Below are 15,533 nucleotides of genomic sequence, written 5' to 3'. Positions count from 1 at the left end.
CGTGGGAAGAGTTTTAAGAACCGACTTGAGGGAAGAACCATTCAGATCAAGCCTACACTTCCTAAGAAAGATTTAATACAGAGAACATGGCTCAAAACACCACAAAACTTGTAAGACAACGTTTCAAGACTCTTTACATCCCTGAATACACAGCTTCCCGCCTCAGAAGCAGACACCTCTAGATATACAGTTAAAGCTACAAGCTTTAACACTGGGTAAATATTGAAACTAATAAATTCCTGCAGGCACAAACACACCACTTAGATATAATCCTGGTCCCATGTTTTAAGATATTTGAATATAGTATATAACGCACAAATTAATATACTGCAAGTTTTAAAAGCCTTAAACTCCGAAGTAAAAAGGTTTGTGTATAACTCAGCACACGCAGACGCAAAGCTACATAACTCAACACTCATGTTAAAATATTTCAAAACCCTAAATTTGTAATCTACTGTGCATATAGGACAGAAAAGCAGCTTTTTCAGTGAACAATTTAATTTACTAAGATATAATACTTAGGAAGCTGCTTAAAAAAAGACTGTGAAGTCATTAACTTGAAAAAAAATCTGAAATCTGTATGTCAACAGAGATGAGATATCACTAAGAGGATAAAGAGGAGAAAGTTGTCCACAGGATTTTCAGTTTAGCTGCAAATCCAGAAGCTTTCAAACATTGCCCTACCATGCGATGATAAGCAACCTGCGTTATTTCCTCACGGTTTGCAGAGAACATGTCAGCAAGAATGGTAAATGCCGATGACTAAATCCACATTTGTATCTGTCTGGAGAACGGGGTGGAGGACAGTGGAGAAATCTATTTTAACAAAAATTCACTTGCTTTTTTAAGAACTACTTGTCCTTGCATGCCTATTACTACAGCTTGAATTGCTCACTGTTGCTGAGTTACTTCCCCATGCTTCTGAACATTACAAATGTTTCTCCAACAGCAATGTGAATTCCCACAATGAGTAAAGCCACCAGCTATTTCCTGCAGTGTTTTACACCTTTTACTCAACAAAACTGAAAACATTACACCCTGCACTGCTATGAGGCAAGATTTTTATCATATTCCCTCCCTCCCTGAGGCAGGAGACAAACAGAAGAGTACAATAAGATAACGTATCACATTTCTAAATTGTTATCAGCTGCAAATATCTGAAAGGAATGCAACCACCTTTATTATTTCATCCTCCAAGTGACACATTCAGAAGACTGAAAAGTTTTTTTTTTTTTTTTTTAAATGTTATCTGAGATTCTCCAGAGAAAGGGAATAGCTGCAGTGCAGCAGCCGATGCAGTGCTGCTGCGTCCTCAGGCTTGAAGGCGATGCGATAGCTGAGCCTGCGCTGCAACGTCTCATTCACACACACTGCTATACAGAAAAAGCCTGTGATAATGAACTCAAGTTAAAACAAAATTTACAAGATCTTGGCCGCTATAGTGCCACAACATACAAACTTATTTCTCAAAGACTGTGTTGTCAGTGGAAGTTCCTCTAAGCCCAGCAGCTTCAATGGCCAGGCGCTCTGTACAATGAAACCGCCCGACCAGCTGTGAGTTGATGGAACGCTGCAGAATGCCTGCCTTTGGCTGAGAAACCTGAGATTAAGTATTCGGACGGCTGAAAGCACATTATTGTTACTTTTAGAGGTTAGGATACAGCAATAAAATAAAGAAAACAGTAGGCAGGCATTGCTCAGGTAGGAATTCGGAGCCCATGAGAACCTGGGAAGACCTGCTCTCCTCAAACCAGGAACAGCCTCCTTAGAGCACGCTGCTGACCTGAGCTCTTTGCTGGCCTGAAGACCTACGTTCAACTCACCACCTACTATTCCCTCATCTAACACCTGAAGGCAATGCACTTGTGATACAAGGAGAAAAAACTGTAAACTACTCATTTTAATTTATTTTTGAAGACATTCCCTTTTTTTCTTAAGGGAGAACACTAAAAATTCTTAGTTTATCAGTGTCACCAGACTATATTAATAACAGGATTAATCATCTATGACACTGTATGATCCCACTTACATATCCCCACATACACATACAAGCTTTCTACCTGCTACTCTTTAACTATTTCTAAATCTGCATTCATGCTGAAGTTCTAGATTGCCCGTTCAGACTCCCACTCTTAGATCTACCCTGTGTTTCACAAGACCATCACAGACAACACAAAAAAGCAGCACGACGTTTCACTGCTCCGCAGTAACTCATTTTAAGAAAGATCGGAAGTAATGAAGCTGTCCCGTAAAGATGAAAATCTGCAATTAATTCAGTTTGCTTTTGTACTCATTACTGTGAGAAGAGAAGGCTTCTGATTTATTATTCATGGATCACCCTGTGAAAGCCACACAGCCATCAATTCCAGCCAAGGTTTGGGCTAAAAACTGAAATTTTTTTCATTGCAATTTCTGACTCAGATTTCTAATTTAGTCCTGACCTCTGCATATTCTTTGAAAACACAACATGCTAATACACACAACACCTTGCTGTATCTGAGTACAAAAGGCACCTGTCTCACGTTACAGCAACTCTCACGCTGCATCATGAAGGTACTTTTTGTAAAATCTGTATTAACACGGTGGGCACGTATTAACACTCCTGCCTCTTACATATTTGTTCCCTTCCTGTTCTAAAAAAACAGACTTTGGGAACTCTACACTGGGGGAGAGGAGCAGGGTGTGTGCCAGCAGAACAAACAAAACAACCCTAAAGAACAACTCTATAATCTGATTCAAGAAATCATTAGCGAAAAACAAACAATTAAGCTCATTTTTATTTTCTCCTTGAATATACACTTCTGACAGCCATCTAGGAGGAAATATGTTGTCTCAGAAGGCAAGCCTTCAACTCAGCTCTCGGATGACAATTTGTAATCCACTCCCTGATGTTTGACTGGGGTCAGGATGGATGAAAATCACCTAAGAAGCTGCATAGCTCCTGCTAATTCAAGGACGCCATATGCCAAACTGGAGCATTTCCACTTCAGAAGGAGCTGTTAGCTCGGGCTGCACAGGTCACCCTCACCAGCAGGCTTCTCCAGCACTGCTAAGTGGAGAATTTAGAAAGCAACACTGCTGCACAAAGCAGGATGCATCTCTCTGCAGGGCTGACAGCATTCACGGCATCTCAATGGTCTCTTCCTGATAGGTAATACCCCATAAATGAGCTTACAAGTTCATTTCAAAGAAAAAACAACAGCAGTAACTCACTAAAATGTGCAGTTTACAGGGATTTTACTTTCAGGGGAAGAAAAAAACCACACACAGCAATCATATATTCTACTTATCTAATAAAAAAATAGTAAAAACAAACAGTTCAGCAACATTTCTACCTTAAGCATGCAAGTAGTTTCAAGTATATTGACCTAAGGTTTTTGACCTGGTTTTCTTTCCAGCTTTTGGGTTATGTGAAATCTGCCTTGGTGGGTGGTTTGGTTTTTGTTTTTTTTTGTTTATTATTTTGGTTCTTAGCAGTTCATTTCAGTTTATTACTCAAAATGAAACACACACACACACACACACAACGTCCCTTTCCCTTCCCCCTACTTGTGTCAAACTCATTTTAAAATTTCACGGGACTGTCCACATCATGAGCCAGGCATTTTCTTGCTTCTTGATTTCTGAAGTACAGGAAGCTATTAGCCAGGTTGAGTTTGTCTATACAGATGAATGTAAGCAAATACCTATGTAAGCAAGCTAGACCAAACTTAGTGAGACAGCTCAGCATCTGAAAATTAAGACTGGAAGAAAGCCTCAGTTTGTCTCTGATTTTTTTTTAATTCACCAGATGAGGCTTCTTTTAACCCATAACATTAAGGAGATGACTCAAAAAAAGAAGCCATCAACAGACCTATATGTATGGTGGGAATATTTCTGAATCACTTGCCTCTAGTTACTGTACTGAAACTGCAACTTTTTTCGTTTAAAGTGCTTATCTTCTCCTTAATGCTGTAGGAGAATACAATAAATTCTCCTCAGTGACTAAATGTTATGTGAGAAATACAGGTAACATCTAGAGTACCCTGAAAGTAGTATTACAACAGCATAGCACTATTTTAATTCCTTAGTAAGTGGATTCTATTTACAAACAAGCTTTCAAAATCCAGGCAGGTTTTTTTTTTCCCTCCCGTTGTGCAGGAAATAAGTCAATTAGACTTACAGCTGCCCATATTAAGGACTGAATAACATCCTGTGGTCATTTATTTTATCCTGCATGTTCACAAAAAAGTACACAAAAAACCTCCACTCACATCATTTTCTCTCACATTCCTGATAAAGTATTTTCAAACAACCAAGATGTTTGAGTCCCATTAAAGCCGGGGAAAAAATCAGCTTTAAATTTATTTACACTGCAGATGACCCCGGCACGTCTCCCCTTTCCTGTATGCGATACACTTCTTTTTGTGCAACTCCTGAAGCAAATCTCCCTCAAAGGTCAAGACTTTAACAGAACAACCTAACGTACTCCAAGTGTTAAAAAAAAGCTTTTATATAGTTAAAAGCATGTTTGATATAGCCAATAACTCTAGGAAACGCCTTAGTACATAGCAATATTTTTAATCCTACGTTTTCCATAGGATGGGGGGGTGGGGAAAAGAGATGGACCAGAGCCTTCCCTCCCCCCCCAGTTATAAATTATATAATCATATTAAAATATGTAAAGATAAGAAAACAACCGACCTGGCCACTCCAAGCACAATAGAGGTTACATATGAAGCTCCAGTTGTGGTTGATCACGCAGTCCAAAATCTTGAACTGGGCCATGTCCTGCTATAGCGCAGACTGCTGCTGTGCTCTGACTCAGCTTTTGCTGTGTGCTACTCGAGGATGCGAGAGCTATGCAGTAATGACATTCAGGAACAAGGACCTTCCTTCCTGCTCAGCCTCCCTTCCCACCCCAGCCATGTGTCAACTCAACGAGATAAACTGACAGAACTGCCTAACATTCCTCAAAACAACACTTCCGAAACTGTCAAATTATGCATTCTTGGGGGGGGGGGGGGGGGGGGAAGAAAAGAGGGAAATAAGAACAAGCACAGTTTGAGTGTACCTTTTTGTATTTCCTTTAGTGAGATTTCTTAGGATGTTCTTTTTTTTCCTGTTGCTGCTGATAACAGTCTGAATCTCAATAAATTAGAACAATAATTCATATAATAAATCTTAAACCTGCTTAGGCACAGCTGTGATGACGGATGCTGTGTTTTCTTGAGATCCAAAAGCTTATACTGTGTTTTAAACACAGCACAATACGAGCAACTTTTCAGCAGCCAAGTTTTACAGAAGTCATAGAGGTTCATCGCCTTCATGTTCTTAAATGGCAGGCTCCCTTTAAACCATCAGTGCTGACAGCACTGCTCAGAAACGCTGCCTGCATTTCGTACCAAAGGACAGCGGCTGCCCCATTGATAGGGGAATGGACGATGGAGCAGTGGGATCCTGAGAAACTGCAGAAGTGCTGGATGTTTCCTTCCTCCTTTACACAGTTCTCTTTTGCAACTTGTCAACAACCCTATCTCAGATACACTTCTCGCCTTCTGTCTTGACTGTTCTACCTTGTGCACCCTCTTCCCCTTCAAAAAAGAGATTCAGAAGTACAGGAGACCTGTTTCCACAAAAACATACCCATTTTGTTTGATGGTCACACGAACCATTAGACTTGTCACAGAAAACAACTTTAATTAATCTGAGGTTTAAACACCACAGCTAGCTAACAAACCTTTCAGGAAGTCAGACGATTTTATCCATCAGCTGTAGCTCCAAATAATTTAAAATTAGGATGTTATTTGTTGAAAGCACGTTAGGGTCCCAAGCACCTGCCCAGTGACAAGAAAGGACCCCAGCACTCTGACCCCAAGCCGAGGAAGGAGCAGAAAGAGCCCCACAGTGCACAAGTCTCAGGTCCCCCCTGACCCAGCTAAGAAAAATACAAGAGAAGCGATGTGGATGAGCAGGAGGGAAGCATTCTGTTTGCATCAGCATTCGTGCATTGCCTCAAGGAAGAACATCTGCAATATGCAAAAGAGTTTTCAGTCTTGAGAAAGTATTGAGCAAGGGCAACAGGACCAGGTGGCCAATTCACCCTTTGCTTTAGTAACAGCCAAACTACTGAAAAGTACTTCAAACGTGAAAGAAAATTCATGCTACAAAAGCAGTCTGGAAGTAAAACAAACTTGTACACAAGGGCCAAACAAATGGCTTGGCCAAGTAGTAGCTTGTAACTTTGGAGCAGTTACACAAATAAGGTCTCGTTTGTTTTAACTGAACCAAACAAAAAAACTTGTTCTAATTTCTCATCCCAGGAGCCCTGGGAATTAATGCCAGGGTCCAAGCAAATCTCTTCCCTTCTCACCAACACGAGGAGTCTGAGGACTGCCAGGACACAGTTGTGTACAACAAATCTGTGTCGTTTACGATGTAAATGGCAGAGATTTTCTATTATCACTACAATTATGAAAGAGGGAGAAGAGCAGTATCAATGTGACACTGCACAAAATGAATATGGTCTCAGAAAAAAGTACTTAGATTGGGAAAAGAGCTTGAGACATTGAAAGCATAAAAACTCCTTGTACAAGTTAAACAACCAGCACTGAAGCAGCCGGTGCTGACAAGTGGCTAGAAGACATGTCCTGCTTAGCAACTATTACTAGGTGGAACAGACAGACTTCCTCACGGCACACATCCTAACTATCCAAGCCTGAGAGATGTCGGAGGGGGAGGATGTTTGGGAAGGTCCTGCTGAGCGGGGGATCCTGCAGAGATGCCAGAGCAGAGCGAGGCCGCGAGGCATCCAGGAAGGAGCTGGCAGCCTGCGGGAGCGGCAGGCAGGGATGCTGGCAGAACCCGAGGGGCAGCCTGCACCCGGCTGAGAAGCGGCTGCACGTCACTCGCACTGTGGAAAAACGCGGTCATCAGCTGCACAGGGTGGAGGGAAGAAGGGAAAGGAGATCTGGAAATCTGAGGCACGTTTGCTGGTTTATAACAAAAGCCATCAGCCAGTTTTTAAGCGGTATTTTGGTCTGATTCTGCAACAGTCCCATTATTACATACTTTAAGACGGATAAAGTACTACGCAGTATTTATTTCTTCGAAAGTATTTAAACTCCTAGTAGATACCCAACATGGTATTTTACAACTCTACTGTACAGTTTGATATAAAAAAGTAAGTCGGTCAAACCTCAAAAACCAAATTTGTGCAACTCTTCCCATAAAATCAACAGTCCTTATTAACCTGTTACTTTTTGGCAGTAATTTTCAAAGTTTTAAGGAAATTCTGACACATACAACCCCCAGTCTGGCCAGGGCTTATGTAATACTTACTGCAATTCACACTGAAGTGTCTAAATCCTTCAGATAAAAACAAATTACAACAGAAAGAAGTAGGAAAACATTCTCAGAAACAGTCAGTATCGGTCTGAATTTGTTGTCACCAACAATCAGCATCAAAATGCTTTTAAACTTCAATGGGCATGGAATGAGATGAGGACTGAAGTTTCTGCAAGCCTGAGTCTTTATTTAAAGTCCCTTAGATAAAGGATGAGCTCAGAAACTGCTACAAGAGCAGCACCCTCAATAGTTGTTTTTATTCCTTAAAATCGCTTCTTTCTTAAAATTTCCTTCTAAATGAGCCTGTGTACTTGTAAATTTGATCTGCCAGTACTGAAAACCGTTCCTGACAATCTCCAACTAGCCTGATGACTGCTCCTACTTATAAGAAAATCTCCTTCCTGGTACAAGGTTAAATCAAATTCCACTGCCTTAGCATTACTCAATTCCTACCTTATTTCAGAACAGAACAGAATTTTCTTCACAAATTACTGTTACACGTTTGCTGGAAGACCTTCTGTATTTCTCCTAGGCACAGCTTTGCTGAGAAGACTCTGCTCAGAAGATTCTTGTGCAACTGCACAGGAATTTATGGAATTGCCTTCAAGTAAGCACACAGTAAACAGAGTACTTCCCTTTCTGTTCTCAACACACAATTTACTAGTGCCTTCCTTAAAAAAAAAAAAATTCATTGAAAAAAATCAATATAACCTATTGTAAACCTTTTCTTTTTAAAGTTTTGAATGGTTTTGGTCAAAACTTAAGAACAAGGCTTCCACACTGACTTTCACACCAGAGTACAAGAAGGTCAGCACAGCATTGAAAGATGTGTTCACACCAGCAGAGAATGACAGCAGACACATACCAATGGCAGTAGGCTCCAAAGGCCTCAACATCCACCTGCCCAGGGTGCTCCCTGCCAGACATTAAGCTTTGACTGAAAGAAGATGACAACGACACAGATGATTTAAGCAGGGTTTTGACGTTCTACAGCTTTAATGGTCTGCATAAAATAATGAAGAGACCACTTAAAATTCCAGGAATATAAACTCTTGAAGCTCAATTATGCACTAGTTTAAAATTATAAACTAAAAAATTATAAAACTAGATTATAAACTAAACTAAACTATAAACTATTCAAAATATAAACATATTCTCAAAGACTACCTGCCACAAAGTCTGCTTTTTCATCCCAGTGTTAAAAAGGATGAGGTTTGGGATCTCAGTGTTTTGAGATAACCATGTTAAACCCAAGTCAGAAACATAACCTCTTTATCAGTTCTCAAAATCTGTCAGTCTCATATCCAAACTCTGCAAGATTAAAAAGGAAGAGACAAGATTTTGCTAAACATAAGCCCCTTAAGTATCTAGACTTCTACCTAAAACTGCAGTGAGCTTTCTGAAACAGCAACAGGCAGCTCAGCTAACACAAAGGGAAAGCTTCATTACCAAATGAATCCAGGCTCTTTTTGTGCATGAACAGACGTGCAGGCTGCACACAGAGATCCACCACATCATCAGCAGAGAAGCATAGAAATGTTTGAAGGGCATCTTTAGGAAGAAGGCAGTAAGAAAACTTGGAAATGGGAAAAGGGGAGTAACTTATTTTGTTAGAATTACTCTTAAACAGAAGAATTTATTACTACCACTAAACAACGGAGCAGCTCTTGCCTGAAAGTTGTCAAAACCATCCCTCTGAGGCATCAGAGACAGTTATCAAGCAATAATACTACACACTGGTAGCAACTAGCAATCAATGCCTAAGTGCCTTGGAATTGCACCATTTGATATTTGAGGAGTGAGAGGAGAGACATCAGGTGATGAAACTGGCCTGATCCTGCCTGCTACTGGCTTACAGGTCCCAAAACACAGTTCAGTACTTGGAGTACCAAACTCCTTAAAGAGGTAAATCCTTTATTAAGAAAACCCTTTTTCTCCCCCATTAAGCCAACAGCATTAATTCTAGTCAGACTCTCAGGACAGGACATTCCTATGCAAGAATGTACATTGTATTTTTACATAAACTAATACATAAAAATGACTCTAAGGTTATCTTTTAGAGTCAGATGTGGAAAATGTACTTTAGGAAGTGATGACTGGACTGAGAAGACAAGTGAACTGAGAAAGTCCCATTACAAGCAAAGTTACTACTTCACCTATCCAGTTTAGGACCAGCACTCCTGCAGTCGGTGACAGGAATTTCACGGGCACTACCATACAATATCACCACAAAGGCTTTGCGGTGCTCTGCACACAGTAACTAATGCTTTCTTCCTTGAAATGGCATTTTAGTGGCTTCAAAAAGAAAACAAACTATGCACACGCACAAACAACAAATGCAAACAGAGCATCTTCCCTGGTCCCTCCCTTCTCCCACATCAGAGAACACGTTTTCAAGTCTGGAAAGCAATTATTTTCACCAGGAGTTACAAGGTCCTAGAAAGGCCAAGTTTTGTTCACTCTTGTTGTTTCAAAGGTAGATGAGGTAGGAGCCTTCGGCAGTACCTCGGGGTCCCCTTAGCTGCTGCAGTCATACAGTGGCCACTTGAAAGAATTTCAAGAGCAACTGAAACGTGTTTGAGGTTGCCAACACGGTCTAGACTCTTAATGAGGATGGTGAAGCTCCAGAGGAAGTCCGGCTTGTTTTAGTCAATGAAATCGAGAAGTGAATAAGAACAAAAAGGAAAAGCATGTCTGAAAAAAAAAAAAAAAAGAAAAGAAAAGAGACACTATTTCCATTGCTCAGCTCAAAAGACTTACAATGAGAAAAGCTCTTACAAAATGAGTCAAGAGCAGGAAGAGGCTGAAATACGATTTCCATTCTGAATTCTTTCCTATCACTGGAATTCTTATCAAAAGCTACGAACACTAAAAAAGGAAAAAAAAAAAACAATACATACCAAAACCATCTCTCTCCATATTAAAAAAATCTGGTGTGTTTCCTTCCCCCTGTATCAACTTCTTTTTAGGACGCAATACAGTTAAGAACACTATAAACACAACAGATATCCCCAGGGGGGAAGAAATGCAAGTGTAGGACAGCTGGTACAGGCTTTGTAAGACGTTCATACCAGCCTGGTACAACTCTCCTAGTAGCCCCAGTACTACGAAAACATGAAGTACACAGGACTTAATGCTGTTCCATCAGAAATCAAGAGCAAAAGGAAGTAACTGAGGATGGTATAAATGCAGTTTTATTTCTGCACAAATGCAACTTTTACCTTTTAATCAACATATAAGCTCATTAGATGAATCAAAATACGTATTTGTGAGATTAATTCTGTAATACCCCCCACAAACAAAATCAGTTTCCAAATCATGCTGAGTTGTTCCTAATAATATTTTAGAAGATGTTACTAATGCAGAATGAGGTCCTCATCAATTTGGATGCAAGAGGATTTCTGAAGAGTTAGGGAGACATTCCCATACAATTTCTCCATTATCCTGTTTCTTTTCAAGGAGGATATGGGACAGCAATATTGATCTGAAGACTGTTAAGATTGAGTCATGGCAGAGAAAACTCCTTTTCCCTTGAGCTACCAGTTCACAAGCTGAAGTACTGCCTGCTTGCTTAGAGTTTAGCTTCAGATGGCCATTGTCAGTAAACTGTTCTGGTGTTTCCTTACTCCTACCAATTTCTGTTTTCGATGCGATACAGAATGCATTCTCTCTTCCCCTTCATCTAACCTCTTTTTACAGATTTTTTCGTTTGTTTTAGAGAATAGGTATCCAAAATAAGAACTGAGTTTTTACTAATTTCAGATACAGGAAAGTATCATTTTCTAAATTTTTCCACAAAAATGAATATTTTACAGAAGAAACACCATACAAGTCCCTAAACTGAACCCTAGTAAGGGAGCTGGGAATCTTTATAAACTGGACGAAAGCTTCTACCACTGCTCTGTTTCAGAAATGCCCGGCCATGTTTAATGGCGACTGAGTAAGCAATACAAATCAACACATACTCTTACACAAAGTATGCTTCTATGATACCATTAAGCACTTCTGTAGCATTTGCCACGTTAACAAGATCGAACTTGTGAGAACGCAAAGGTTTTGTGAAACTATCATGTTTGCAAGTGTATTTGTTAACTGTGCTTTAAGTTGCATTAGTCTTTTCACCTGGTTATTTTACATTATCTCCACAAAAGAAGAAACGCACTGTGACTTATTTTGAGCTTTTTCTCCATGGTTACTTTTTCCTGCCTGACCAAAACACTGTGACAAAAATAGCACAATGCTTATTGCTACCGTAACATACCACCAGCACTGAATTTGTCATCACGAAAGCGATGACCGCAAGCTGCATTACTAAGCACGTCTAGATTGCACGTGTGTCTCCAGAAAACATCCTGTACGCAGTGACAAGGATGCAGTCATTGAGCAGGAAGGTTTCAAGTTTTTCTTCCCCTGGAGAAATGGTAAAAGAACCTAAACTACACCACATCAACTCATACGCCTTTGGTACCAACAGCAGAAGGACTTTCTTGCAGTGAAGCTTTTCTGTTTACACCTAAACATGTACGCTCCTGCTGGTACAGCCTTCTAGCATCTACTGCAACAGCACAGAAGCAGAACTGAAAGACTTACTGCTATGATCCGATCTGAACACACCAGAGTCCAAGACTGGCTTGAACCCTACCAGGGGTGCGATTCTCAGAGAGGTACTTCCTGTTGTCTCCATATTCCTCGCTGTGCTGCACTTCTGTGTGAGCAGCTCTGCTATTTTCTGCTCCCAGCGCAAAGGCAGAACTGAGTTACTTGCCTGTCCAACACCGGGCTTCAGAATCCTGAAACTTCCATTTTGAGAAGAAGATCCTTATGTACATTAGTGCATATATAAACACAAGGGAAAACGTAGTCTTAGCTCTGGTGATCATAAGGAAGATCCTTTAAATGTACCAGGACATTTATTTACACAGAAAATCTATTATAATACAGTTAAGTCTTCTCAATAATCTAGCAATCTCTAGCTAGAAGATTTGGATAATTTGGATGAAGCTCATCACCAAGTGTGACCGCAGTGAAGCACCTTAAATTATAGCCCAATGTCCTCTTACTGAGACCCGTGGGGTGCTCAGGAGGCTGAAGTTTTCGTGTACCGAAGGACAGGAACAGAGAACTGCTTGAGCTCCTCACAAGAGGATCCCAAAAAGCAAGCCCTACCTCACACTGCATCAGAAGACATCTGCCAGCCTGATCTGAACAAAGGTATACTCCTGCGTTCTCCAAATTAAGACTGTAAGAAGTTTTAGAGTCAAAATTAAAAATTATCACCATTGGCACAAACAAAAGCTATTCAACACTAAGACACGGTCAATAAAACATCCAAAGTTGAGTTGGTATATAAGATCTCAGGATTTCACTAGGTGATCTGCTTCAGAACAAAACTTCCACCTCCCATGGGGGATAATAATCGGCAGCAGACTGTTCTTCCACACAAAATAGAGATTTCGAAGTTCAGAAGCCTCATTTAATATACCGTTAAAGTAGCTGAGCTCCTCCTGAAGCCAGTTAAAATGAGGAAATAAAATCTTCATTAAGATAAAATTACCAGAGCGTGTATTAAGCAACCTGAATTTCTCAGCTGGAAAAATAATCTTCTCCTTTGCCTTCCCTCTTCCCTGCCTTCCTCTTCCCTCAGCTGGCAGGCAGTCCACTGGTGGAGCAAGAAGTGACGCTTCAGAGCTGTCAGTCAGAAGGGTAAGCTCCAAAGCAAAGCTGAAGTCTAACCTTAACTACAGGCTGGGTTTCATAACATGTCTGTCATTTAACTGCCAATTCCTTACATTGATCAGACAAGAATGATATCCCTGACTGAGATGAGGAAAAAAAAAAACAACACTTGAAAATCAGTTTTGTTATGCTAGAAAATGTACTATATAATGTTATTCATCTTATTTTTCATGGAACATCTCTATTTTGCTATACTAAACATGCGTCTTCCCCCCCATGAGTGTACTGCAGTAACAAAAGCACGTTCATGTGAAATGACAACTTACCCTTGCAGATGGTCAATCACCAACAAAGATTTGCCACCTGAACTAGTAGAGCACTATTTTTAATGATGTTAAGTCCACAACATGTTTTTGCACGATTTAGCTACAGCCTTCCCCTTCCCCGTAACTGTATACAATCCTATCGTTTTTACTTCCCCTATTGCTCCAAATGTAGCCACATAGGAAAAAAAATGAAAAAGGCAAAAGAAGAGACCAGGATTTTAGTACTATAATCATTAAGCAAACACCATTTTCACATAAAGAAATAGAAGACATTACAAGCTCATTCTGTTTCCATTCCAACAAAAAAAAAGCCTGGGCGAGGGCAGCCACCTTGCAGCCCATGGGGCCCAGGAATCCCAAACGCTCTCCTTGGCCACCACACCACAAGCGACCTCAAAGCACTCTCCCCAGGAGCCTTTCCAAACGCCTCTCTGCTGTTCCCACCTGTGGCCTCATAAATTTAAGGCTAGAGCACAACTGGCACGTTTTTAACGCTGCTTGAATGCTGCACAGAAAGGTGCCTCTCTGAAGCATTAACAGCACCGCACTACTCACTGCGCTTTGAAGCATCACCCTTAAACATTACAGCAGCACCCACAGTTTCAAGCAAGTTTTAAAAACATGACATTAAAAAAAAAAAACTATCACTCTGACAGCTGGGAGCGTGTAAGAGAGTCCTTAAGAGAACTCTGCCGTTGACTGGAAGCCTACAGCTCGCCGAGGGGGAAGCAAGGGCTGCTTTGCTGGCGCATTCCCGTCCCTGTACCCATAGACGGCTTCTAAGATGTTAGAGTCCTGCAGAGCAACATTCTTCACATCTGCACTTCCAGTTTTGTTTTGTAGGGGAATAAAGTTTAAACGTATTTGGTAGCGTATGTAAGCTAAGGGCTAGATTTTGAAAACTTGTTGAACGATTTGTCATATTGATTACGGCCAGCCTAATGCAGTGCAAAGAACTAGTACCATGCTCCAGCTACAGAACCCAGCAGAGGAAGAAGTACTGCCACTTGTCACTCATAGGTGTGGAAGAGTTAAAATATAATAATTAAAAAAAAAAAAGCTTAATTAGTGAGTCACCTCTTTGACTGTTATGTCTGGCTTTATTTTCTAACTGCCCCCAAATTTAAGTGAGTTCAGTCCCAGAGGCTAGCATAAAATTTTGACTCAATTTATTGACATACTCCCATTTGGTTGAAGATAAGGCGCCTTCAAACAGAAATCAAATACCTCTGCCCTCTGCACACCATGGTTATAAATAAAATTTGAATTTACACCCTATAGCCTTGCTTCCATACACTGTGTTTTCAGAGGTTCAAACTCTAGTCTTTGAAAAAATAACTCAAATGTTAAGCTCTATAAATGCTACCTGTCTAATAATCTCTTTAGGCAATTGAAAGAAATTCAAAATTCCAAATTTAACTTCAGTTTCTCCATCATTTTTTCATGTAGACCAAGCCCAGCTTTGCTCAGTGTTATCAGATCAGTCACCTGAGGTATTCTGAAACTACCTTTAATTGTTTCCAGCATTTTTTGTTGGATAAGATACGTGCACTTGATCAAAGCTCTTCCCCACTGTTGAGCAAGTTTTTGCCCTCTCACTAATTCATGTAAAGGTGGATTGACTCACAGAAGAAGATGTGCTTTAAAACAATTCAACATTTTTCCAGCAAGCTTTGGAATTCTAAGAAGGTTTAAAGTTTATTTTAACAACAAATTTGAAATATCAAGTTACCACATGAGTAACAGAACTGACTTTGGCTCATGCATCTCCAATCTCCCCCTCATTGCCTTTCTTCCCCCATATGGGAGGAAAAAATAACTTTTTTGGCTAGGCTGCAGTCATTCCTGAGCTGCCTGGCCACCAGCTTTCCCCCAGCTCACCTTCAGCAAGAAGCATTAATCCGAGTTTGTCTTCCACCCAGCTACTGACATGCTCCGCATTGCCAGGCACCTTCTACCTCCTTTGCTGTCTTTGTATTTGGCCAAAATTGGCCAATGAGTTCAAGAGTAACTGCAGAGAAATTAACAGATGGGCAGACTGATGACATGCACAAAAAAACATACTCAAGATATTATTTTTTTTTTACTTCTTTGCTTCACTCCATTACATCACTCCTTTCCTACCACGTCTTTTGCCCGAAGAACACAGGCCCTGCATTTTCAGCTGTACTGCCCTCCGCTCCTTCAACATCCAGCTATTACACA

At 40.5% G+C, this 15,533-nt stretch overlaps 1 protein-coding gene across 7 annotated transcripts in view; it reads right to left on the bottom strand.

Moving 5' to 3' along the window:
• The window catches only part of ARHGAP21 (Rho GTPase activating protein 21), a 124,198-nt gene that overhangs the window by 86,105 nt on the left and 22,560 nt on the right, over positions 1-15,533 (bottom strand). For 3 of the 7 annotated variants that reach the window (XM_040546287.1, XM_040546289.1, XM_040546292.1), the window contains exon 1: positions 4,684-4,909. The exons of 3 other annotated variants lie outside the window; for them this stretch is intronic. In XM_040546287.1, the coding sequence (XP_040402221.1) occupies positions 4,684-4,767 (84 nt within the window). In that variant the 5' untranslated portion in view covers positions 4,768-4,909. Of the gene's footprint in view, positions 1-4,683; positions 4,911-15,533 lie in introns of those variants that run through there. One more of the 7 variants, XM_040546291.1, reaches the window with a different exon arrangement.

Source organism: Cygnus olor, chromosome 2, assembly GCF_009769625.2.
Source record: "Cygnus olor isolate bCygOlo1 chromosome 2, bCygOlo1.pri.v2, whole genome shotgun sequence".
NCBI lineage: Eukaryota > Metazoa > Chordata > Aves > Anseriformes > Anatidae > Cygnus > Cygnus olor.
Note: the sequence above shows the minus strand (reverse complement) of the source record. Positions and strands in the feature narration are given on the sequence as shown.